This window comes from Prionailurus bengalensis, chromosome D2 (genome assembly GCF_016509475.1).
Source record: "Prionailurus bengalensis isolate Pbe53 chromosome D2, Fcat_Pben_1.1_paternal_pri, whole genome shotgun sequence".
In the NCBI taxonomy this organism is placed as follows: Eukaryota; Metazoa; Chordata; class Mammalia; order Carnivora; family Felidae; genus Prionailurus; species Prionailurus bengalensis.
The window spans coordinates 82,016,081-82,042,210 of NC_057351.1; the positions used below are offsets into that span (position 1 = coordinate 82,016,081).

General features: G+C 51.9%; 1 protein-coding gene across 4 annotated transcripts in view; it reads left to right on the top strand.

The window, feature by feature from the left end:
- The window catches only part of DOCK1 (dedicator of cytokinesis 1), a 530,259-nt gene that overhangs the window by 96,937 nt on the left and 407,192 nt on the right, over positions 1 to 26,130 (top strand). For all 4 annotated transcript variants that reach the window (XM_043597859.1, XM_043597860.1, XM_043597862.1 and 1 more), the window contains exons 13-20: positions 3,209 to 3,334; positions 8,113 to 8,237; positions 9,396 to 9,494; positions 10,457 to 10,529; positions 15,926 to 16,029; positions 16,425 to 16,608; positions 21,676 to 21,773; positions 25,910 to 25,999. In XM_043597859.1, the coding sequence (XP_043453794.1) occupies positions 3,209 to 3,334; positions 8,113 to 8,237; positions 9,396 to 9,494; positions 10,457 to 10,529; positions 15,926 to 16,029; positions 16,425 to 16,608; positions 21,676 to 21,773; positions 25,910 to 25,999 (899 nt within the window). The remainder of the gene's footprint in view (positions 1 to 3,208; positions 3,335 to 8,112; positions 8,238 to 9,395; positions 9,495 to 10,456; positions 10,530 to 15,925; positions 16,030 to 16,424; positions 16,609 to 21,675; positions 21,774 to 25,909; positions 26,000 to 26,130) is intronic.

Here is a 26,130-nt window from a genome sequence, read left to right on the forward strand (position 1 = left end):
ACATTTTTTATATTTAGCCCCAATTATTCTGAACCCTGAACCCAGGGCTGCAGGGGTTTGACGTGGACAGTAAGCCCCCTATCCCCCCCCCCCCCCAGCTGCTCCTCCTGTCGGAGTTAGAATGTATGCTAATTTCTTTTGTTTTTAGCCACTCTGGTTAAGCAAAAGTCAACCTCCAGGGCCCTTGTTCGTTGAAAATTGGCCTCATTTTCTCCTTTGAGGAAAGTGCTTTAAACCCAATGTAATCAGGAAAGCTTAATCTCTGTGTTTAAATCGTGTTATAACAAATTGAATTGTGTCATTAAGTAACTAGTTGATGAACTAAGGTCTTTGAACAAGCTCGCATTTGTGTGAATGAAAGGTGTTTGGGAGGCGGCCGGATTCGAGAATGGTGTTGTCAAACATTTCTCTGCCTCGGACCTCCGTAAATGATTACCTCACCACGTCCTGCGAGTCCTTGACGAATGTCATTGAGTGGGATTCCTGCTGGGGACACTCATGCCTTTGGGAGGTTTTGGGACCAGAGATTTGAGAGCCTCGAAGCTGCACCTTGGTGTCCCCAGTAGGGATCGCGTCTCTGTCACCTGCAGTGATGATCTCCCCTTGCACTTAGACACGTGTCCCTTGACTTGCTCTGCTCCACTGGAGGATGCGGCCCCCTCAGGGGCCTGTCTGCTCTCCTTTCAAGAGACCTCTCCTGAAGGTCCACAGGAACACCAACCTGTGGTCCTTTTGTGTGAATTAGAAATAGGGCGTCCATCTTCTCAGTGAGTCGGAAGATGCAGGCAGCGCTTGGGCACCCAGCTTGATGAGCAGAGTGTGGGCTGGGTTTAGCTCCCCACTTGCCTTTCTTTGCCAGGGCCTTGTGCAGTGCACATCCTGAGCAAGGATACCTCTGTCCCTATGTGGGTGTCACCCCCTGACATCTCTTTAGGGACCTCCTTTTATGGGTTATGCTTTCCTCCTCTTTCTTCAAACTCTCCCTCTCATGATTTGGAGTTTTATATTTTAAACAGAAGGGAAAACAACAGGAAAGGAAAGAAAAGGAAAACACCATGCATAGAACAGTCTACCTTAGAAAACATGTCTGTCTCTGTGTATTGGCTCGCTCTCTCCGAGTTTCTCAACAGAGAGGCTTATATCTCCTCCCTCTGACCTTCATCTGTGTTCCTTCTTTGCCCTCCCGTCGGCGTTGCCCCCTCCCGTCTTCACCAGGGGTGCACTTGCTGAGGACCTCCGGAACACCCTGGGTGCTCAGTGCCGTGGACACTGCCCTTGTTCCTTGGGCTGCGTCTTGTGCTGCTCACCACCTTGCTGCTACCCCCCTGGGTTTTCCCTGCTTGCTCTGGCCTCTGAGGTCCTTTGTGAGCTTTAAGTGTCGGGAGTTGTGTGCATCCTAGAGGATCTTCTTCCTCTTCTTGCCCCTGCCCTTCCTCTTCCGGGCGTCCCCAGGATACGGGGTTTCCTGGCTCCGGGAGTGGCATCCCCGTCCTCCTATTGGCCATGCCCACAGCTGTCCCCATCTCTGCAGAGCCGCCCCTTCTCCCTCCGGTTCTGGTCTGACCTTCATGCGGGTGGCTCCATTCCTGCTGGCAGTGGGATGTGTCCCGGGTTCCTGCAGTGGCTTCTCTGCCGGGGTTCCTCACGTGGCTCTGAACTCCCACCCTCCCGCCTGTCTGTGGGCCATGCTCACATGGCCACCAGAGTTCTGGTACGTGCCCCTCTTGCCAGCCTGCCCTCGCCTTCAGATGGGGCAGTTCCCACCATGGCTGGCAGGGTCCCTGCTGCCCTTCCTCGCTTCATCTCCTGCCTCTCCCCCTGCGGCTCGGGACTCCAGGCGCCTGGGGGCGGGGTGGGGGTAGGGGGAGATCTTCTGATCTCTTGTGATGTCTCTTCCTCAGGTGAGCCTCTGTGAGCCCCAGGATTTCAGCCTTGGGGACCCAGTTTCCAGGTGCCCTGGACTTTTCCTTAGAGAGTTCTTTGCTGTTGCAGATTTCACCGAGGCTATGAGTTTAGGGCTTGACTCCTGGAATAGAAGCTAAGTCCCTGGTGGGGATATAGTGAGTGTTTGCTCTGTGTCTACAGTGCCCAGTGTGTGTCGGGCACACAGTAGGTGCTTATTAGACAGCTTTGAGTAGATCAGAGACACCGTCTAGTTGGCAGGAGGAGAGGGGTTCACCTGGCAGAGAATAGAATGTCATCAGTGACTGTGGGCTTTCTCAACCACAAGTGACATACGCCTTTGCAGAGGACAGATGTCTCCAGGCCAGCTGCTAGCAGACAGGAAGCTCGAGGAGAACGGTGTGAGGTGTGGGGTTTCATCAAGCCGAGCGGCTCTCGGTAGAAGCAGCCTCAGGTGAGCACGCCTTGTGTGGGAACGCCAGGCGTCTCCCGGGCCTGCCTGGAATGCACATCATTTGTGGATGGGGTCTCAGTTTTCCCGTCTGCCTGCTACTGAAGGCAGCGTGCTGAGCTAAGCAGTGATGAATTGTCCCTGCTCCCTGGAAGCATGCATCTAGGGGAGGAATAGCTGGACAGACCGACAGACAGACACACGAAAGAGTAGCGTGAGTGAGAGCAAACGCCTTTATATTCTGATGTGGATTTGGGTCCTGCTGGGCTGAGTGGCCAGGGAGCGAGCAGGCCAGGCCTCTGAGGTCCCCGAGATGGAGACCTGAACGTGACAGCTGATGGTGACGGCCTCCTTTCCCACTTGGGAGAAAGGCCCTGTCTTTGAAAATTTCTGAGAGAGCCACGCAACTGACTTGTGTTCTGCCTTTGATTTCATTACCCCGTGTCTGCTCTACTCCCTCTTATTTTTGCCTTCTGTTCGCTTGCTGCACGAGGGTATTTTCTCCAGAGTGCAACTCTGCATCAGCTTTGCGGAGGGAGAGGCTGGCACACACACTCTCGGCTCCCAGGCCCTAGCAAGTTCACTCTGTCCTCCCCACGGCATCCCTTCTGTCCCGTTCAGAGGGTTTCAGAGCCTTCCTGCCCTGTCCCCACCCCCCTTGGAGGGTTGAGCAAGTGGCGGCTGGAGCATTTGTTCGTCCTTTGCTGCGATGTTGTGAGACGGAGGGACCGGGCTGCCTTGGCCGTGCGGGGTGGCTCGCTGCCCGCCTTCTGGGAAGTCCAGGTGCTTGGTGTCCTGAAATCTTTCAGAAATGTATAAGCTAAAACATGACTCACGCATCCATTGCTTTTCTAGGTTTGTGGGTAACATTGAAATTACTTCCTGGAGATATCCATCAGATTAGAAAAGAATTTCCTCATTTAGTGGACAGGACCACAGCGGTGGCTCGGAAGACGGGGTTTCCGGAGATAATCATGCCTGGTAAGAACGGGTTCCTTGCATGCCTCTGGGTGCAGTGCGGATGTGGCCGGCATTTGGGGCGTTTGTATCGCTGGCCACAAAGAGCAGTGCGAGGACGGTGACTGGCATGCAGAGGGTTGAGCTGGTGGTGGGTGATGTGTAAACCCCAGGGTGGTCATGGATCATTCCCGCAGGCAGGAGCCGTGGCCAGAGTGAGCGCCGACCACCTAGGTTCAGACCGAGGGGAGGCGGCTTCTCTTAGTTGTAATAACCTGTGAAGGCTAGGGGAGCGACTTCTGACAGTATCATAATAGGGACAAGCAGGCGAAGCAAGCATTTCCAGAACGCAGCCCTGAGAACTTGAGATGGGTTTCTACCACCAGCTGGAGCGAACGTCGTTGTTGTAAGCAAACCCTTTACCGTCCCGTATTCCAGTGTTACCCTTAATCCAGATGCCTTGTGGTTTGTCTCTGCCCCACGTCATCTGGTGGAAAGGAAGAATGGAGGCCAGACGTTGCACCGCCTGGCCGCAAGGACTGCGTGCGCTGGGTTGTGTAACACGTGTAGTGTAATAAGGGCAGCGGGTCATGGGGCTTTCTCCGGGGCCGCGTGGGATTCCCCTTGGGTTCTGATCAATGGATCCATTGTGGCGGTTGGTTCACGGTTCACTCTAGGATGAAGGTAGCCCTTTTATGATGGTAACGTGGGTTCACGGTGATGATCCTGCAACAGCTTTGGAATCAGCCGGAACATGTTAAACTTAAGGGGGCACAATTTAGATAAACAGACCCTACTGTGTTCCTGGTCCTCGGGGTAGGGTGTGGGTTAAATGTGTCCTCACCACAGTGCTCCCGAGCCTCGAACCCCAGTCTTCAGCCCCAGAAGTGAGATTGCAGGACCTGGAATCTGGTCTGTGCTTTTCCTTTGTGCTCCAGCTCGTCCCTGGCTCTGTGGCCCTGGTTGAGGCCCTGACCTCCCTCAGCTGTGGTCCGCGGCTCTGAAGAATGAGAGTAATGATCATTCCTACCTGTAGGGCGGGTGGGAGTTGGGCTCCTCTAGGGTGGAAGTAACAGAAAGCACAAGGCCAGGACACACGGCCGAAGCCTGAGGATATTCATCGGCTCACGCACCTGAGCGCGGACCTGGGAGTCAGCCCGGGCACTGGCTCCGTCCCTCCGTAGCAACCTCTGCCAGTTGTCCTCTTTGCATGTTGACTTCGTCCTCTAGCAGGCCCCCATGGCTCCCGTTTCTTCCCAGACCCCAGTGACCTGAGGAAGATGGCATGCTTTTGACCCAGTGTTTCCCAGCAGTGATGTTCTGAGCGGCATTCAGACTGGCTCACTCAGTTCCCTGCTCTGCGGCCCCCTGGACAGTGATGGGCTGGGTGACAGAACAGGCACCTTAGCCACCTAGAGCTTTGGTGAGGTCAGCTCCTTCCGACAGCAGGGGTCGTGTGGGGGAGATGTGAACACCCGACAGATGTTTGGAGAGACATCTGATCAGAATAAGGAGGGGCAGACGTGAACGTGTACACCTGGCACCTGCTTAGTTCATGTTACTCATGATACTGAAGGTTGCTCAGGCCCGGTCATGGATTCTAAGCTTACGAAACCAATGACGGACTCCTGTGTAAAAATTAATCTCATGTTTACTTTTCAGTTTTCAAATAACATTCACAGTAGTAACATGATTTGATCCTCACGAGATCTTGGGGAAGATCCTTTACGTCCGTGGGATACTTTTTTGGTTGGCAGATAATGCTCACGTTAATAATTTGGCTTGATCCATCTGAGGATCTTGAAAGCCGACAAATTGGCGTTGAGCTAATTGAGGATCAAGATTCAGCCGCAGCCTGAAGTTACATAGCTAATGAGCAGTAGAAATGGGGCCAAACCTCCTCACATTCAAAGATTCCCTGTGGTGTCCCTTTAAAAGGGCCTTGCTGTACATTCGCAGGGAGAGCTATCCACTCACTGTGCATGCTATCAGAGATCTTGTTTTGGTTATTTTAGGGCATTTAGGGACATGTTCTTTCCTTCTTTCTTTCTTTCTTTCTTTCTTTCTTTCTTTCTTTCTTTCTTTCTTTCTTAATGTTTGTTTTTGAGAGAGACACAGAGTGTGAGTGGGAGTGACAGAGAGAGAGAGGGAGACACAGAATCCAAAGTAGGCTCCAGGCTCTGAGCTGTCAGCACAGAGCCCGATGCGGGGCTCGAACTCACAGACTGTGAGATCATGAATGGAGGTGAAGTTGGGCGTTTGACTGAGCCACCCAGGCACCCCTGGGACCTATTCTTTCTGCTACCTCTGTCTTTTGGGGCTGTCATGGGTCATTGTGTACTCCAGCTGGTAAATGAGTGTGAAAGTCATCTCAAATTGGTTAGGCTGGATCACAGTGGCTCACCGTACAGGAAGAAAGTATGACATCCAGGACCATATTATAAAACTGAGGACTACCTACTGCGGGTATGAGTCAAGTCTGTAAGCAGCAAATCGATTTGGAGTTCACAGTGGATGTATCGCCTGCATGTGTATTTGAGATGAAATTTATAGATTAGGATGACGTTGTGCATTGATCTTGGGTGGTCTTAGGATGGCCTCATGTTCAGAGCGAGACCCAGAAAACTTGGAACTCATACTGATCATGTTTCCCTTTATAATTGTTCAACTGAAAAAGTTAAGGCCACTAAAAGAATCTACTAGTAGATTCTTGGGGCAGCCATACAGGTGACTGTTGTTCTGGCAGGTTCTGTGTGTTAAGTCGGGAGTCAGGGCTCCCGTCGTGTGGGATTCTAGCTAGAATGAGTCACCACGTTCTCTCCATGGCCGAGGAATCACTGACGGGCGCTTCCCCAGGCCCCTTGGGGGAGAGATGGCATGGGGTGTTTTCTCTCGGATCCCTGGCCGTTAGCTCGGTAGAGCGTGTGCATTGTCCCCTCTTGCCCCATCTTATGGAGATACCTTCACAGAGATGTGTGTCTCCTTTGCACAGTGGGAGAGCCTGCCGTTGTTGGGTCTTCTACCTGTTTGTGAGCCTCGGGAAAGCCTGCAGTTTGTCCAAAGCATCCTGGCGGGGAGCAGAGTTTTTCTCTGAGCTGGGAAGGTGGCCAGAGGCTTGCGTGTGGCGAAGGGAGAGTTCTCGTGGAGTCCGCTCACGTCTGCTTCCAGCTCCTTCCTCCCCAGAACGAGAAGCCTGTGGCCCTGGCGGCCTTCTCCGAGGGCAGGCTTGTGAGTGCCGTGTGTGGAGTTTATCTCCTGTACACCCCACTTGTGGGTGGCCCTGAGTATGGATGTCTAGGCCAAGAGGAGAGTGAGACTCACCGCCCCCCTGCCCCCAGCGTGTGACGGCTGTCTGGCCGATGAGGCCTGTAGAAAGCTCTTGTAGCCCCTTTTGATTATGGCTTTTGTGCTTTGGTAGAATTTACAGGCTGAGGGATCACTCAGACTGCCCTGCCTTATTGATGAGGCTGTTTAGCAGCGGTGGCAGGGGAGGTTAAGTGACGTGTTGGTGGTCACTCAGGGATTAGCGGCAGGTGTTGGCCTGGAGGCTCTGCCTCCTGCCCTTGGCCCTCACGCTCCGTCACTCTTAGCTTCTCGCTCGGTCGATATCACGGACTGCACTCCTGTTTCCTCTCCCAGCAGCTCCGGTGGCTGTGGTTGCAACCCACTGGGATTATTATAATAACGACTTTTAAATGAAGGCTTAATTTAATAGTTGGATACATTAAAAGCCAGCATAGAGCAGTAAAAAAACAAAAAACAAAACAGAAACCAAAAAAACCAACCTCCTCCCCCCCCCCCCACACACACAACAAAACAATAAAGCAAGGGGTTTTTTTTCTTAAGGGATCCTTGTTCTTTGCACACGGCGGCCGTTCACTGCCCGTGGTGAACATCCTCCTCACATCCCTGTGGGAGAGCAGGTGGGTCTGGCGTGGGAGGTGGCCAGACAGACAGCAGGGTTGCAGTCGCCGGGTAGTGTTACGTGCTCTAAATCATGATGCTAACGAAGCTCGCTAAGTTTTCCCAGTCGGCCCATTACCAGGGGCCTCGTGTGCTCTCGGTAGGAAGAAGCGTTTTGAGCTCGTTTGTCGTGTGTGGGGTTTTGTCTCTTATTCCTGCTTCTGTTTTACACAACTTATGGCCTGACTCACGTTACAATGCACAGATCTGTTTCGTTCTGCTCCCTGTGGATCTTCTTCAGGTTCCTGACCGCTGCCCACCGGAGGAGACAAGATCCATGCAGAAAGCTGTCTCTTGACCCACTCCTAGTCCCTGATCCCAGACATCAACTCAGAACGTTGGCTTGGGGTTCTGGTTCTCAGTCAGCTTTTCATTTAAGTCCTTAGAAAAATGTAGAGGAAGCCAATATTGCTAGTTGTCACTTAATGTTGTGATTTTCTTTGGCTGCCCAGACTCAGAGCACGCAGCCAGTGGTCCACCTCGAGATAGTAATGTGAGTCACAGCGGGCCGTAGACTCTGGAGAGGGACAGTCATTGCAAACCCATCGACCGCATTGAAGCCGCTGTGTGTGTGGGCTGCCTCCCGAGGTGAAGAACCACGCAGATCATTAAGGGCCTTGAAATTTTCCCCTTTCTCGTCATCTTGTGCTGACGATGCTGAAAACTGCTTTTGTCATGCCTTTAAATGCGAGGCTGTTTTGTAGAAAATATTGCATAATCATCCAATACAGTGTTTTGAATGCGCTGCTAGGAGAGGTAGCAAGTTAAGGCAGTTGTGCAGAATTCTCGGTTACATTGTGAATAATGGATTGGCTTTAAAGGTATAATTTCTCCCCCAGGTGATGTTCGGAATGATATCTACGTAACTTTAGTTCAAGGCGATTTTGATAAAGGAAGCAAAACGACAGCGAAGAATGTGGAGGTTACCGTGTCTGTTTATGACGAGGACGGAAAACGGTTGGAGGTATATATTGTGGCCAAGCTTAATCCGTAGCGCGGAAGCTTTATTTTCCTTCCAAGTGTCTCTTTGGCTCTGCTGCACGATAGAAAAAGACGTGGCTGGGGCTGTGTGACCCCCTTTCTAGGGATGAGAGTTTACTCTTTCCCCCCCTTTCTCCAGCTTGCTACAGAGGCCTGGTGTGCACGGGGGCCTGGCAGTCCCGACCAGGGGGTCCCGACCGCCTTTGTTCCCCGGCCGTGTCACCATGCCTCACTTGCCAGTGTAAACCCAAGGCTCAGAGGTCTTGCCCAGCACGGTAGCGGGTCAGGCACTGTTCTGGTCACTGTGTGAGAGATGCGGAAACTGAGGCCCAGACAAGTCTTGTTCAGGGTCAGAGAGCTAGCGGGAGGTAGGACTGGGGTCTGGATCCGGGCATCCGACCTCTTGCTCTGCTGGCTGGTGGTGGTGGTTCCCGAGACCTCCTCCTGCGTGGTCGCAGCGGCCGGCAGGACTCGCGAGCTGGGGCGGTGCTCGGAGACGGTGGCCTTCTCCGATGACCGGAGGCCAACCCAGAGCACGTGTCCCTGCCGCCTCCCACTCTGGACCATGGGTGGAGGCCTGGGCTCCCCTGGGCCCACGTGGCGGAGGGCAATGCCACTGTGCTCACCTGAGGCTCAGCTGTGCTGGGAGGGGTGGGTGGCCCACGTCCAGTGTCACTGCCAGGCAGCGCTGCCCTTGCCACTGGGGCCTCCCCGGTGTTACTTCCGCCGAAGTCAGGTGGTCAGTGTTGACAGCTGGCGGAACAGGAAGGAGTGTCGCCATCTCCTTTTTGGTCCGAAGCTCTTTATTCTAGACCTACTGAATGACTCCGGCAACTTCCTTCAGACCTTAATGTTGAGGCTGTTAGGGGCGAGGGGACGGGGGACGGAGGACAGTATAGCATCTCTGTGCTGATAACCATCAAGATGCTTAAATGGCTGAGAGCAAGATCTTACGCCGGCCGCGCTGGCTCCAGATGGATCTGTCCTCCCATTGCCGGGAGCACATTCCATTCGTGCCGGGTTTATTGGCATTCCTGTAGTGCTCTGCTTAGCTCATCTAATGGGGGCAGGAGGTGGGGAGATGTATGCGGTGTCAAGCTCTATGAGGTCTGATGTGAACTCTTTATGCCTTCTTTTAAAGCATGTGATTTTCCCGGGTGCCGGCGACGAAGGGATTTCAGAGTACAAGTCTGTGATTTACTACCAAGTCAAGCAGCCGCGTTGGTTTGAGACCGTTAAGGTATCATTTACATGGTCATTGTATCCCACGGGGTTGATGATGAAATGCTCATTTGTATCCCAAGGAAGTCCCCACCTCCCGCCCAAGCCGGGGCTGCTCGCCAGCGGCCACCCCAGACAGGCAGAGGCGCTCTTGCAACAAAGTCGTTCAAGGTTGCTAAGGAACCACGCTGGCATTTCTTGGAATACATTTACTCTCATCTCCTCTTGGACATAAAAATAGGACTTTCATGGAGACAAATGACAGGGTCCTTTAAAGATAGCTATTATCTTTCTCTTCTCGGGTCTGTTTGATGTGTGGCCTGCTGTCTTTACACCAAATGGAAAAAAATAGTGGTGACAGCGTATGGAGGGGGTCGCTGGGGAGACGAATCCCCTTCCGTGGTGTCGTACTCTGCTTTCCTCACGCGGCACGCTGACGTCACCACGGCAGCCCAGCGTGGCACTCCCCCAGCCCACGTGCCAAGGGCTTGAATACTTGAGACCCCGGCCAAGGGTTAGCTCGACAACACAGATGTCAGATATGAGAGTTTTTAGGGACAGTCTTTGCCGAAAGGCAGTGCGCGTTGGGTCTCCTTTGACTGGAAGTCATGACAAGCCAGCTTTGCTCCTGCCGCCGAGGGCAGGTTCCCGCGGCTGTGGAGGATGCGTGGGCACCTCCAAGAAGGGCTGCCAAGGAAAATGGCAACTCGTAAACGTGGACTCTTAACAGGGAGGATCTGAATGTTGACGAAAACCTCTGCTGTCTCGCAGGGTTGGTTTGGCGTCCTTTGCAATATTATCTAGTTTAAATTTTCAGAAGGCGTTTTGCTTTGGAAAGTCGTACGGGGGATTAGGTATCCAGTGTTTTCATCACTGCAGTGACGAGTTGTGCGTGGTTGCACCGTACCTGCAGTTAGACAGGGCCACTGATGTGAGAAGATACTGGTACAGGTGCTGAAAGTTCCGTTTTCTACTCTGCAGGTGGCCATTCCCATTGAGGATGTCAACCGCAGTCACCTTCGGTTTACCTTCCGCCACAGATCGTCACAGGACTGTGAGTAATCCCTCCATTAGCCCATGGGGTTTTCAAGGGAGAACAGGGGCAAAGCTCAATAGGCTGTACTTGTCACTTGTTCTGGATTGTTCTGGAAGTTCTGGACCTAGAACTCGGTTATCCCAACACAGTGCCATCTTAATCCTTTAACTCATTTCCGTGTTGACTTGTTTCCAGAAAATGTCACCGACTCTTTTTCCTAGAGCCGATTATAGGGAGACATGAATTTTCTTGAGTTGTTCCAGCTGCTACTTCCTGTCCTTCCTTTCTGTTTCCTCTCTTCCGTGTGACTCGTAATGCTGTTCCATCCATCAGAAAAGTCACTGAGATACAAGTGGATTTCAAAAATTGGCTCTTCATGCCCTTTGCACTGGAACGGAAACCCTGGAGACCCTTTGTCTTTGTGAGCGGCCCCTGGTGTCTGGATTCAGGCTGAGCTTCTCTCACAGGAAATGTTGGGACAGCACTGGCTGATGCCGAGATGCCGGGAGGAAAGAATAGGGGACTTGTTTTTTTTTTTTTTTTATGTTTATTTATTTAATTTTGAGAGAGTGTGCGCACATACAAGCTGAGGAGGGACAGAGAGAGAGAGAGAGGGAGACACCGAATCCCAAACAGGCTCCAGGCTCCGAGCTGTCTGCACAGAGCCCCACGTGGGGCTCGGAACCATGAACGGTGAGATCGTGACCTGAGCCAGAGTCAGATGCTTGACCGACTGAGCCACCCAGGTGCGCCAGGATGGGGGTTTGAATCTCTCCCCTTCCAAAAGAGTTACTGATGACTGAAGGTCACCTTGTCACATTTGTTGAGTGTCTGCTAAGGATGTAGCCCAGTTCTAGACACTGAGATATTACGAAAGGCAGATAAGTCCTGTGTCTGTACCCACTGGGTGGTGACCTCAGATTTGGGAAAACAATTCACAATAAGAGGGGCACCTGGGTGGCTCAGTCGGCTGAGGGTCCAACTTCTGCTCAGGTCATGATCTCACAGTTCATGAATTCGAGGCCCATATTGGGCTCTGCGCTGACAGCTCGGAGCCTGGAGCCCGCTTCGGATTCTGTGTCTCCCTCTCTCTCTGCCCCTCCCCTGCTCGCACTCTGTCTCTGTCTCTCTCTCAAAAATAAATAAACATTAAAAAAAATAACAATAAATAAACAGTGAGATTGGCTCCATTTTGTGGGCTGTAGATTTGAGGGAAAGGGTGGTCTGGGGGCCCTGTGTTGCATGGACGACCCTGTGGGTCCTCAGCCCTGGCTGTCGGGCGCCCTCACAGCCATCCGGAGGATAAGAAGGCTTGGTCATCAAGACCGAGCACAATGGAGGCTGCCGAACCCTTGGCACAATGCCTGGCATGGGGTAGGTGCTCCTTAGGAGCCACTGCTGCGTGATGATGTGTCCATCCTTCTTCTTGTTCCTGTAAGGGGTTCTGCCTGACCTGGTCCCTTTCCTAGGAGTGTGGTCCAGGAGAGCGGGTACACGCGCAAGGGTCTGAAGCTGGGGGGACGTAGACCCCTCTGTGGGGCCGGTGAGGACCCAGGGCCTCGCTGCTATTCAGAAGTGTCGAGGCGTGCTCACGTGGTCCGCGGGGCTGGTGTGGAGAGAGCACGCATATCAGCCGGAAGACACACGGGGGCGTGGGGTAAGGCGGCCGAGGCAGTTGAACCAGGGGGTCCGGACAGCACGGGGCCCGTCGTGGTCAGCGGCTATGTGGAGGGGGCGGGCGGAAGTGACCTGTGGCATCATCCTCTCTCTCGTCCTGTCCCCGTGTTTGGGCCGAGCAGGGAAAGGGGGCTCGGGGTTCGAGCAGGGTGGAGCAGCAGGGTCGTGGGGGCTGGGCAGCGTGGCCCGCAGTGCCCAAGCGTTGCATACTTGCCCCGGGGGCCAAATCCAGACCCGCAGGCCGCAGGGGGTGCACGGCACCCCTTGCTGGCCAGAACTTTGGGAGAAGAACAACTGGCAATAAACGTTTGCGAACACGCATCACGCCTTTACTGGGCTCCTGGCACGAGCAGTTTTGCTGTACTGTTTCGACTGGTCCTCACAATAACCCCGTGTTCTGTCACTGTGGCCATCACCCTGCCCGTTACGGTTGAGGAAACTGGGGCCCACGGACTCCCCCTCGGCGGCCCAAAGTCACCCTAGTTAGTCAGTGGGACGGCTCTGGTTCAAACTTAGTCTCTATGCCTGAGCGTCCTACTCCCACACCTTGGGGTGAGGTGAGGCCACGTCTATCACCTGGTCTTAGTTTTTCACCTGCTGTCTACCCGTCGCAGAGAAGGTTCTCCTCTTTCTGAATATCATCCTGGGACTATTGTGGAGAAGGCTGGGGTGCAGGGTGAACGGACCGGGGCGCGTGGATGGGGGACCCAGGGCGGGTCTGTCCTCAGCCAAGGCGTGCGGGGAGCCGTGGGCTCAGCACCCTGCATCAGTGAATCGGCCGGGATGGGAGCGGGCCGCAGGGACAAGGGGGGCACGCTGGAAGGCAAGGACCCAGTTCTGGAATCCATAGAGGGCTTGTCTCCGAGGTAAGCTCCCCCTTCGTAACGAGCTTGTTCTCTCTCGTTAATAAATTACATCAGGGCCCAGCATGTTAATTTTCAAAATCCTTATTTTTCCCGACAGTTTTAAGTACTCATTATAGACAAGATGCTGTCACCCAACCCGCCACCGCACATTTGCGTAATTAATGAGGCTCCCTGCGCCACGGCTTGTGCGGTTTTGGAACCGTGTTGAGCATCAAGAGTGTGATGACAACGCAGTCCTGAGCTGTCCGCTACGAGAGTGACGGCAGCCAGGGGGTCCCTGTCACCTCCGTGATCGCGATCTCCGACACACGGGGTCAGAGACAGGAAGAAGTGAGGCCACAATTCCTCCCCGTCCCGCCCCCCCCCCCCCGCCCCCCTGCCTATCAGCCGCTTTTCCCCTGGACGTGGGCAAGCCAAGGAAACAAGAGCTGGGATTTCTCAGGATGGGACCCGTCCCTGGGGGTTGGGTGATCTACACTCCAGCAACGTGTTAGCAATTCCAGATGCACTGGCTCCTGTTTTACCAGAACGTGAGCAGCTGTGCAGCTCTGGGTCCAGCCGGCTGGGGGCTGAGTCCCCCTTGCTCCTAGGGGGCCTGGTTGGGTGGGGCAGCCCTGCCTCCCGTGCCCTTGACATCCTGTAAGTTTGTTGCCTGCTCACCGTGGCTGCTGACGAGCACGTAATAAGTGCAGTCCGTGGCCTTGACGTCCAGGTGTAGCGTGTTAACGAAAGGTGTGCACTGTTCCTTTGTGCTGCTTTGTAGTAGGATCCGGGAAGCCGTGGGCTGACAGGGGTGGTCATGTGTCCCTTTGAACCCCGGCTGCTTTCATGGAGGCATGTCCTTATTGTTTTCACGTCAGCTCAAGGCTAGAAGCATCTGTTCTTTCTCACCTGAATATTAAGATATTTTACGTTTTCTGATGCCCATTCACGAAGTTGTATTTTTTTTGATTCCTAGGGTCCATATTTTTTACCTTCTTCCCTCCCTTTAGTGTGGTTGGTCAGTCATTCATTAATCTATCAAATTAGGTATACCATTTATTGAGCACCTACTGTGTGCCAGGAACTGATGGACACCAGGACTGCACAGATTAATGAGGCACGCTATCTCGTGCAGTGGGGACTTAGGGTAAATATGTTGAGCCCCTGACTCGAGGGGGGTGGATGTGTGCTCCTTCCTTCGTTGACCTCTGTCCTTTCATCTCTAAAAAGAGAATCTGGGATATATAATTTTAAAGATTATAGCTCTGAAACTCAATGTTTTCCATGCTGTACTCACTTGGCATCTTGCAGAACTCATGCTGAATCTGTTTCGTCGGCAGAGACGACTCATCCGTCCCTCCTGCGCTGGCCCCTGCCCCCGTCACCACCCACTACTCACCGGTCCCCTGGCTTTCCGTCCCCAAAATGGCCAAGCCTGGGCCCACTTGGGGACTCTGCATTTGGCCACGTCTATTCTGGAAGGTTTACGTCTTGGCTCACGTGTTGTCCCTCTTCTCAGAGACCTCTTCCAACCACCCAGCCCATCGGGACTGTTCCCGCCATCACCCTATCCCACGTCACTGTCATCGAGTGAGAGAACCAGTTCGTTGTCACCTCTCCAAGTAGAACGGATGGGGACCGAGTACCTGATAAGTGGCAGGCACCACTGCTCGGTGCTGGGGAGATAGCAGTGACGCGGACGCAGCGTCGCTTGCCTTCCAAAGGCCAGCGTGTGAAATGAAGGCTGAACGACAGCTCACACACACACACACACGTACACACGTACACACGGCTAGAGCTCCGACAGGGATGAGGACTGTTATCTCACTTTGCTCCTGCAGCCGTAACAGAATAGACTGGGGGGCTTCCACAATAGGAATGGGGTTCTGCAGGCTGGGAGTCTGAGAGCACGGTGCCAGCACCCTGGGTTCTGGCGAGGACCCTCTCCAGGGTTGTGAACTCACACAGAGGAAGAGAGCTCTGGGGTCTCTTTCTCCTTTTTTGACGGGCACTGGTGCCGGAGGATCGGCACTTCACCCTAGCGACCTCACTAGCCTCAAGCACCTGCCTACGGGACACATCTCCACTGGAGTCACCTCCACTGGTGGAGGGCTAGGGCTCCAGCCCCAGACTGGGGTGGGGGGGGGGCACACAATTCAGTCCATAGCACTTATGAAGAAAAGTGCATCAGGGGAGGGGAGAGTGTGACCAGTTTCTAATTTACTCTGTTAGACGGGCTGGTCACCTCGGAGTAGGCGGTACGTCCGCAGAGATTTGAATGAAGTGAGGGAACGAGTCTCACGCGCAGGTACGTGGGGAGGGAGCTTTCTTGCCAAAGAGAACAAATTTACACATCCGTGTGTTCGCCCCACCTGAATTTATACTAGGGGATGCTATGGGGTAGGAGTCTATTTTCTTGTTCCATATTGATTGCCAGTTTTCCTAGGGAACGGTCTGTCCTTTCTGGACTGTCATCTGCCTCGCGTCTCCAGACCCTGTGGTTCACACTGGTCTGAGTATCCCGATGTTAAGCCACGCCATCTTCCTTGTTAGCATTTCCCGGTCACTCCCGGTTGCTAGGATTGCAGGCTTGCCTCCATGGCCTTCTTCAACATCATCGTGCTACCCTTGACCTTGGGAATCAGGCTTCAGGTTTGCCGAGGAAAGTCCCGCATGAGATCTTGGTTTGCAATAACTTTGAATTTACAAGATTAATTCGAGCTCAAGTGAGGAGCCTTCCTCTGGTTAACTTCGTCCATTTCTCCATTTGTCTGTTTACTGTAATCCAGTGTGGTTTTGTAGTGTTTTCATGAAGGTAGGCCTTGCAGCATTTTATGATGCTAGATTGTCATGACGGCAGTTGATGACGGTGATTGGTTTCTCTTGCAGCTAAGGATAAATCTGAGAAAATATTTGCACTAGCATTTGTAAAGCTGATGAGATACGATGGGACCACTCTGAGGGACGGGGAGCATGATCTCATCGTCTACAAGGTATACCACTTTATTGGTGCCGTATGGCTAGTGTGGACTCTTTCACCCGTCTCTGGGCTTCCTGGCCTGAGCTGACATTTCCTCTCTTTGTGAGAAAGCTGCTCTCTGGCTACAGTTCGTTATCTAAGTGAACATTGCAGATGACCAGCCTTTTGGCTGTTCCTGATGAGAGAAGATGATGTATGATAAATGTTAACATGAATTAATCTACAGGAATAAGGGAAATCATTAAAATAGTTTAGCAAATGAAAAAGAGCAAATATCATGATGGTTCAAAGGATTGAGGATAGCAAGGGATAGGAAAGAATTAGGTGTTGGTCCATTGTGACTCGTGTTCGACATGCGTGTCGGTCCATTGTGACTCGTGTTCGACATGCGTGTAATTAAACCCACAGGCGGAGGCAAAGAAGCTGGAGGACGCCGCGACGTACCTAAGCCTGCCCTCCACGAAGGCGGAGCTGGAAGAAAAGGCGCACTCTGCCACGGGCAGGAGCATGCAGAGTCTTGGAAGCTGCACCATCAGCAAAGATTCCTTCCAGATCTCAACACTGGTGTGTTCCACGAAACTTACCCAGAACGGTGAGTTTGGGGACAGACCCGTGTCTCCCCGTGGTTTCCCTCCCCCACCCGAGTCCTGCTCGCGCTCCCCGTTCAGCAGCGGAAGCTTCGGCAGGAGCAGGATCACTGTCCGTGGGTCATTCACGCATCCTCCGGGATGGACGGTGTGGGCATCCATGGACTAGCAGGGAGCGTGACATCCATTGCGCTTTAAACTTCACTATAGTTTTGGTCTAAGGATTAACCTTAAATAGAGATAAACCAGTGGGCTTGCTTTAAAAGAAAGGTTTTTGGCCAAAGGAACATAGCACGGCGTAAGGGGAAGAAAACACGAGACTTGGAGTCAGAGCAAAGACGTGCCTCTGAGCCCTTGCCCTGTGCTAATCCTGGAAGTGACCTTGAACGGGGGCCTCTGACACCGCCTGAACCTCATTTCCTCATCTAGGCACATATGCAGGTGTAATGTCTGTCTCAAAGGGCCTGGCAGGGGTTATGTGAGCTGGAGGGTCTGAGGTGCCCACTCTGTGTGTACCTTCCCGTCTCCCAGCTACTCACTGAGATAATTACCAGTTACCTTTTTTTTTAAATTTTTTTTTTAAACATTTATTTATTTTTGAGAGAGACAGAGACAGAGTGTGAGCTGGGGAGGGACCGAGAGAGAGGGAGACACAGAATCGGAAGCAGGCTCCAGGCTCTGAGCTATCGGCACAGAGCCCGACGCGGGGCTCAAACTCACGAACTGTGAAATCATGACCTGAGCCGAGGTTGGATGCTCAACCGACTGAGCCACCTAGGCGCCCCTTTAGCTTTTTTAAGCTACAGAGTCACCCTCTGTTTTTTTTTTCTTTTTCTTGTTTTTATTAAAAAAATTCTTTTTATGTTTATTCATTTTTGAAAGGCAGAGAGAGACAGAGCACAAGCAGTGGTGGGGCGGAGAGAGAGGGGGACACAGAATCCGAAGCGGGCTCCAGGCTCTGAGCTGTCGGCACAGAGCCCGATGCAGGGCTCGAACCCACCAACCGTGAGATCATGACCTATGCTGAAGTCAGACGCTCAGCCGACGGAGCCACCCAGGCTCCCTCAGTTACCTTTATTTTTAAAGGTTGGTTTTGGTGGCCTTTCTAATTCCCCGGGCGGTGAGATAAGGCACCGGCTGATGAAGCACACTGAAATGCAGAGTCAGGGGGTGCCTGTGCTGGGCCTGCCGGCTGCCTTGAGTTGTTCCCACCGCTTGCAGAGTCCCCAGCAACGTGGCTGTGTGGCCAGGGGCACCTCTTACTCACAGCACACTGGACGCGGCAGTCCCTTCTGTATGCTTCCTACCTTTAAAAATTGCATCCCCCAAATGTGAGTATATCACAGCTGTGCAGGGTGACTTTATGCTCTCTTGAAACTCAGCTGAAAAATCCAATTTGCCCTCTTAGCCACCCAATATGGATTTTGATTATTAATGTTTGTTGCTATCTTGAATTGTGTCCCTGGGGATTGTCTGTAAATCTTGGCAGGAGTCTCGGATTTGCCCGAGGGGTAGTCACTGTTTGGACCTTAACAGGATCAAAGGGGACAGAGTAACCCCCTCCTCTGGAAGTCATGGCATTGGAGTGGAAAGAGGGCTGGGCAGTCGGGTGTACAGGCCCCGTTCCAACTTTCCGGGCCCACCTTCTCCACTCCGTTGTATTGTGCTGTTTAGAAGGTGCTTCCTCACTGCTTGGCTCGTGAGTCAGCTGTGCGGGGTAACGTGGGGGATGCATGAAGGCCATTGGGATACGTCTCTCTAATGTCTTCATCATCACGGTTTGCCCTAAGCATTGCCCTAAGCTGGTGGTAGTCAGTAATCTCCGTGAGCAATTGTAAAGCCTTAACTGGGCATCGGGGTTCTGTGTAAGCATGGGGAGGGCTGCAGAGAACACGGGGGGCTTGTGCGTTTAGTGCCCAGGGAGCACATGGTCAGCAAGGCAGGTGCTGGTTTGGGACCACGTTATGGAAAGGATGCCCCCACGGGTCAGACGTTACTTTCTGGATACCACCCTGGTAGTTCACTAGTCTGATGGCTACACCGCCCAGGGCCTCCTTGAACTCAGGGCAGTGGCAGCCTCTCCGGGGAGTCACTGCCCCATGCATGTGACGCTTCAGCTTTCCATTACGTGCTGGACAAAATGAGAGCTGCTGTGTATTGTCATTTTCACTACACAGGACGCCACCGCCTTATGCTTGGGTCACGTTCCAGAAGCACGTTTGGAAGTTGTTATTTGGAACTTGAACATGTTTTCCCCATCCAAACAACGTCCCGAAGAGCAGTTAGGTTGGGAGGCTCCCCCACAGAATCCTTCATAACCCACGTGTGGCTGGAGAAGGGGACTGTGAACGAGAACTCTCCAAGGTGTTGGTTAAGTGGCAGCCATCTCCCCGGGGGGTGATGTTGACCTCTCCTCGCACCTCCTGACTCCTCGGCCGTCATCAGTCACAGGGTAATTCCTTCCCTGGAACTGAGGGAGCGAGCACCCCGCTATTGGCGGCAGCGGTTGCCGGGCAACGAGGAGATTCCGACGTGATGCTCACTGCGAGTAAAGGGGGCATCTTTTGTCTTTCACTGCACACCAGCCGATGATTCCTCTTTTCGGGATGGTGGTGTGGCAGGTGGTGTGCAAGATGGAGCTGCCCCACTTGGTGTCTGAGCACTGAGTCCCAGAGTCTCATTCGGGGAGTCATTTTTCTGCAGCCATGATTTGTTCCTGCGAAGTTCCGTTACTTAGGGAAAAGCAGTGGTTGAATTATTCATCGAGCTTTGTATTAAACATCTCTGTTCTCAGCATTACTGGATGCTGTGGGGGATAAAAAGGGAAGTTGAGGATGTGATTCCTCTCCTCAATTAGCTTCCTATGTAATTAGAGAGAAGTCACAAGACACAGAATTGATCACGGCCAAGCCGCGGTGGCTCCCGGGGATGAGGGCTCGGACAGGGAGCGCTGGTCTGACCCTGCTAGCGGAGGGCTGGTCAAGCTGTTTTCTTAAAAGACGCTCTCCCTCCTTGGAGGTGTTCTTACGCTGGCCGGTTGTACCTTTTCTCAGATTTATTTATTTTATTTTTTATTTAAAAAAAAATTTTTTTTTCAACGTTTATTTATTTTTGGGACAGAGAGAGACAGAGCATGAACGGGGGAGGGGCAGAGAGAGAGGGAGACACAGAATCGGAAACAGGCTCCAGGCTCTGAGCCATCAGCCCAGAGCCCGACGCGGGGCTCGAACTCACGGACCGCGAGATCGTGACCTGGCTGAGGTCGGACGCTTAACCGACTGTGCCACCCAGGCGCCCCCTTTTCTCAGATTTAATATACCGACATCAGCCTAAGCCTCCCTCACACCGGAAGTGCCGCTAACTTTGCGGGAATGGAATCCAGATAAGTAACTAGTTTCCATTGAAAAAACACTGGTAACTCTCATGAGGTGGAAATCTCCCTTAACCCTGGCACCTAGGGCATGTCTGGGCAGGATGTGGCCTTTCTCATACTCCACCTTCATTTACAAATGAAAACATGTTAGTTTTCACGATGAATGGCTAAAATTTTTCACTTCCTCATCATCTTGTGGATGGACAGCCACTGCTGTCTGTCCTCATGCTGGGTAGCTAGCTGAGCACTTTCTCCACATCACACCATTTAATCCTAGCACCAGCCTTCCAGTTGGGCAACGTCGTACCCATCCTTCAGATAGGTAAATTGAGTGAGGTTAGTTGCCCAAGGTCATATGGTGGTGATGTGGCCCAGCGGGCATTCGAGCCTACAGCTTACTCATTGCCCAGTGCTCCTGGGTACTGTCCTTCTTCATTGTCACTATTCCCCCTCCCCCCCCCCCAACAGCTGTCCTTGGGGGGAGGGCAAATAAAGGAGAATGTATGTTTTGGTGATCATCACACGAATGCCTTTTGCGTGGTTTAGTCCTTAGCAAGTGTCTTATGTCCCCTGAAATGCTAAAATTATATTGCCAAAATTGTATTTTTCTTTTCATTATGAACTAGGTTTTTTTTTTTTTTTTTAATGGAGATACTTTGCGTAGCTGACGTTTCTTCCCGACGAGCATAAACAGTCACTTGGAGGCACTTTGCTAATTGTGTTTTTTTCACGTAATGGGATATTAATATACTTTCAAGTGGAGAATGTGTGGGCACATGTTCTTTCCTAGAGATGCTTTGGATTCTGTCTTCGTGCCTTAAAGAACATCTTGCTGTCTTAAACAAAATCATCTCCGGACATTGTCTTCCGCATTTAGTCTGTAAAAATGCATCCATTCAGTCTGTGGTTTTTCTATGAGAAAACAAACCAGATAAAATTCAACCATAGGAGACAAACAGCCATGGTAGGTCAGGCCAGGATGAGGGCAGTGGTTGCCCCATGGTCCAGGCTTCCTGTCACCTTGTAGTTTCTGTACCTGAATGTGCATTTCTTATTTTATGTTATTTAATTAAAAAAAAAAATAAATAAAAGCCATGTTCTCAGATAGGAAAAAACCCACTTGGTATTTCAGGACCGCACTTGATGGGCCAGAAGCCTTCTTCCAGACCCTCTGCTGGTCTGAATTTACCTTCTTACAGGTTGAAAAGTTCAGTCCTTTTTTCTTAAGCTCCCGAATGCATTTTTTTTTTAAAGTTTATTTTGAGAGAGAAAGAGAGAGCGCACGAGCCGGGGAGGGGCAGAGAGAGAGGGAGAGGGAGAATCCAAAGCAGGCTCTGCACTGTCAGCACAGAGCCTGACACGGAGCTCAAACTCATGAACCAGGAGATCATGACCTGAGCCGAAATCAAGAGTCGGACTCTTAACCGACCGAGCCACCCAGGTGCTACGCCAAATGCAATTTTAAGCTTCGACCTGGAATCATTTCATGGTAAATGTAGTCGGAAGTCATGTATTCAGCCATACAAGGTGTCAAGTATGTTCTAGAAAGTAATGAAGTTTTTAGCGGGAGGAGGTTTCCAAGCAGGGTTGTTCGCTCTGTTTCAAAGTTCTATCGAGAACCTCACCGGACGCGTGACGAAGGGAGACCAGGTTCTTGCCGCGAAGATCTGATGTTCGTTCGTTCGTTCTCTGTTTCCAGTGGACCTGCTGGGGCTGCTCAAGTGGCGCTCCAACACCAGCTTGCTGCAGCAGAACTTGAGGCAGCTGATGAAGGTCGATGGTGGCGAAGTGGTGAAGGTAACTCAGACCCCGGGGGTGGCATGGTGTGGTGTTCTTCCATGTGTGGGCGGATCCACGCACTGCCTGCTCGGTAGCATGCGATTCCGTCAGAATCCCTCCGTCAAGTGGCTTCTGGTGGATGTTGACACGCACCTCCACGTGGACAGACTCCACCTTGGGTTCTGGTTGGTAGGGTGGTCTGGCTTCACGGGAAAGGAAACGGGCTTTGGATTCAACCCAGTCTTGGGTTCTGGTTCAGGAGGTCAGAGCACTGAGAGCCTTGTCATGGCTGTTTGCTTCCCGTGTGATCTTGGACTCATTTCTTAACCTCCCACAGAACTCTGGAGAAATGTTAGGTGCTCTCTTGAATCTTCATCTGCAAGATAGGACAGTCAGACTAGGGTGATCCGAGATCCTTGGAGTGTTCCAATTCTAGAATTCTTTTCTTTTTTTTAATGTTTATTTATTTTTGAGAGAGAGAGAGCGTGAGCAGGGGAGGGCAGAGAGAGAGGGAGACACAGAATCCGAAGCAGGCTCCAGGCTCTGAGCTGTCAGCACAGAGCCTGATGCGGGGCTTGAACCCATGAACCATGAGATCATGACCTGAGCTGAAGTAGGACGCTTAACAGACTCAGCCACCCAGGCTCGTCATCCAAATCTATAATTCTTTTTTTTTTTTTTTAATAATTTTTTTATCAGAGAATTGTTATTACTTCTGATATTAGAGCGTTCTATCCTTTTTTTGACCCCGGTGACTTTTCCTTTTATGTAAGGCAACCTGTTTCCGTGTTCAGTTTGCCCCATTTGGCCTGCACGCGATCAGCTGGTCCCCACTGGTGGTGTTCTGTGAGCGAGCTCTCTGCTGCCGGGTCTGTCTGTCCCTGGCTCAGTCCTTCACCCTCTGTGAGAGGTGCTTGCAGAAGGAGACCGCCTTATCTCTGTAAAAATTAATTACTTAAAATGGCCTTAATTAAGCAGCAATGTGGTTAACTTCACTATAAATTAATTTGGTTGCACCACTTTCTGAAACTCATTGTATAACCGTTGAAACATATCCTCGCCACTCTTCCAATTTTAATCATCTTTTTAGGTTTTTGTCTGCTACCTCTGGCTTGGACAATGCTAATTGCATTTGAAACTTCTCTGGGTCTTGTAACTTCCCCGATGCAGATGGAAGCTGGGTGAATAAGTGAATGTAACTCGAGGAGACACACAGTTAATGAAATTTTGTGCTTTTTCCTTTTGAAATCCCTGTATCACATCAGGAATTAGCCGTGTTTCTGTTGGCCTATTGTTACATATAAGGAGATGATCTAGAACCATCTTGTCTTGTTGTCCTTCACTCCCCTCACCTAATCTAGTACCAAATCCTGGTGTTCAGCCCTGGAAGTGGTTTTCACCAGCCCCTGTCCTTCCTGTGTGTGCTGGCACCACGGTACTGTGCGTGTGACCTGTCCGTCCATTGCCGGTACATCCTGAGTACCCGGTGGGCCTGGAGAGGTGAATGGACGTGTCTAAGCTACACGGCTGTCAATGAGAGCCAGGGCTGGATGGATTCCCAGCCTGCATGGGGCTCCTTTTACTCTGTTGGAGGACGTCATAGACCGAGTTCATTCCATTCATTCAAGCCCCACCCCCAGCCCCCCACCTTGTGTACATTCATAACTGCTCGTAGGGACATGACATTGAACGGCGGGTTAAGAACAGTGTTTGCTTCTTTGCTAAAAGATGCAGTTGCTCATTTTGGTGGGAGATGAAAATGGTGACTTGGGGCCTCCAGTGGATAGTCTTAGAGAGAAGGTAGGTGTCAGAAGAAGCGTGTTCATGGCTCCATGTGAGGGACTTCCTTCCGGATGCTGGTATCCCTGTACCTCTGCGGCTCGACGGCCAGAAAAACAAGACTCCGGCTCTCTGCTGCCATGTTTCCGTGCCACTGATCCTGTCATTTGTCTGGGTAGGATGGGTAGAGCTATTGCAGGGACGCTATGCGAACCGAGACGAGCCACGGTGAACTCACGAGCTGGTGAGTCCATTGGCAGCAGCATTGGGCTGTTACCAGATGGCGTGAAGTTTTGACCTTTGCAAAGATTTTATGAACTGAAAATGATGGGGAAATAATACTAAAGTAATGAGGTGATGTGGGCTCCTCCATAATTGCAGGGTTGGTAAAGCCTTTGATGGCTGGACCAGAACACCTCTTGGGCAGCAAGGTGGTTTGCTTCCCCTGCCGTTTCATCCCACTTCCTGCGATGAAATCGGTGTGTGTGGGGGTTGGGGGGGGCAGCACAGCAGAATGTAATGAGGGTTTATGCACTGGTGGGTCTCAGATCTCTTACTAGGTTTGGGAGGATGTCCCCTTTCCTGAGGGAGATACGTAGTGTTGGGTTTGGGGCTGTTGCAACGTTTCACAGCGTAAGGGGGAGCAGTGGGGCAGGCACTGGTTTGGGGAGCAGGTCCGAGTGGTTGGGTTCCTCAGCCTGAGTGCTCAACCCATTTGAGACCCTCTGTGAGGACCTGAAGGCCCTTGTGGTTCTGTGTGTTCTATGCATGGGCTGAACCATCTGGGAAGAATGTGGCCCAGACATCCCATTCAGCCATCCTTCTGACACCCTTGCTATGGGGCTATCTCAGCTGTTCTTTGGTTTTTAATAACAGCTTTGTTGAGATATAATTCACATACCATACGATGCACTCTTTTAAGTTTACTTATTTTGAGAGAGACAGAGAGAGCAAGCTGGGGAGGGGCAGATAGAGGGGGAGAGAGAGCATCTGAAGCATTCTCCAGTCTCCGAGCTGTCAGCACAGAGCCCGATGCAAGGCTCGAACCCACACACTGCAAACTCATGACCTGAGCCGAAGTCGGACGCTTAACCGACTGAGCCCTTCATTCCTTTTTATGGCTGAATAAGAACCATCCCAAAGTATGGCTATGCCCCAGTTGTTCCCTCAGTTATCAGCTGGTGGACATTTGGGTGGTTTCCCCGTTTTGATGTCTAGGAGGAAAGCTGCTGCGAATATTTGTGTACAGGTTTTTGTGTGGACGGGTGTGTTCCATTCACTTGGATACAAGCCTGCGAATGAAGAGGTTCCCGTGGCGAATATACGTTTAACCCTTGGAGGCGCTGTCTAAGCGTTTTCCAAAACCATCGTGCTGTGGTACGTTGCCACCAGTGATGTGCGAGGCATACGTTTCCTCCACTTCGTTGCCCGCCCCATACTTCCAGGATCGCTCATGTCTCGATGGTAGCATTCTCGGTGGGTGTGCAGTGCTAGCTGCCTGTGGTTTCGATTTGCATGTCCCTGTCGCTTCTCGGCCTTTTGGCTAAGATCGAGTGCGATTTGCATGCCCCTAGTGACTAATGATGATGTATCTATATTTTATTCTCTTTTACGCCAATATTCTGTCATGTGGCGCACTGCCTGTTCTTGAACTCGTCCACAAACAGGGAACTCATTACCTCCAAGATGGCTTTTCCTGGTCCGTTTGACGCTTCTCTCGGGGGAGGATGGGGATGGGCTTGGAAGACAATGTCCAGTGTGACATAACTGTTTTCTTTCCTTAATTAATTGATGATAGTTTGTCATTCTATGCTCTGATATTTACCTGGTGAATTATAGTAGGCTATAAAAGGAATTTCCAAGTTGCTCTTGAATAAGACGCGCTTCTTGGCGCCCCAGTTTTAGAGTCTCACACCTCTTCTGTCCTTGGGCATCTGGGCCTCTGGAAGGTCCTTTATTACTCTCAGCTGGAAGCATGTCTCCGTGACTTCTGCCCCCTCCCTAGCCCCGGTCCTGCACTCGGAGTCCGGGACGAGGCTGACCCAGTCTTCGCGGAGCTGGTGTTGAGTTCTTTGTTGCCAGCCTGGTGAAGACCAGGAAAAGGGGTGGAGAAGACCAAAGGGGTGGGGACTGTCAGGCATGTCCCTGTTGCCAGGCCTCCTCTGCTTGGCTCAGGCTGCCCTGTCTTTGCTGTGTGTTCACTCATCTCACATTTTTGTCTTGTGCCTTGAGTGGCTCGGAAAAGTCCCCGGAGCGCACAGCTTCTTTGGTGACTTCTGCGGGAGATGGGTGTTTGCGTATAGATGGTAGCTATTCTAGGTTGGGGGAAAGCTGCGTGAGTTTACTTGGTCTGCTGAGATTTGATGTGTCTCCAGTTCCTCCAGGACACCTTGGATGCCCTCTTCAACATCATGATGGAGAACTCCGAGAGCGAGACCTTCGATACGTTAGTGTTTGACGCTCTGGTAAGGAGCCTCTATTTTCCATCTGTTCCGATGTTAGGGAGGCTTTCATGCTGCAGCCTTTGAAGCTGGGGGAGGGCAGCGATCTGAGAAGTGTTTTCGGTTGTAAATCCCATCAAGGCATCGGGTTTGAG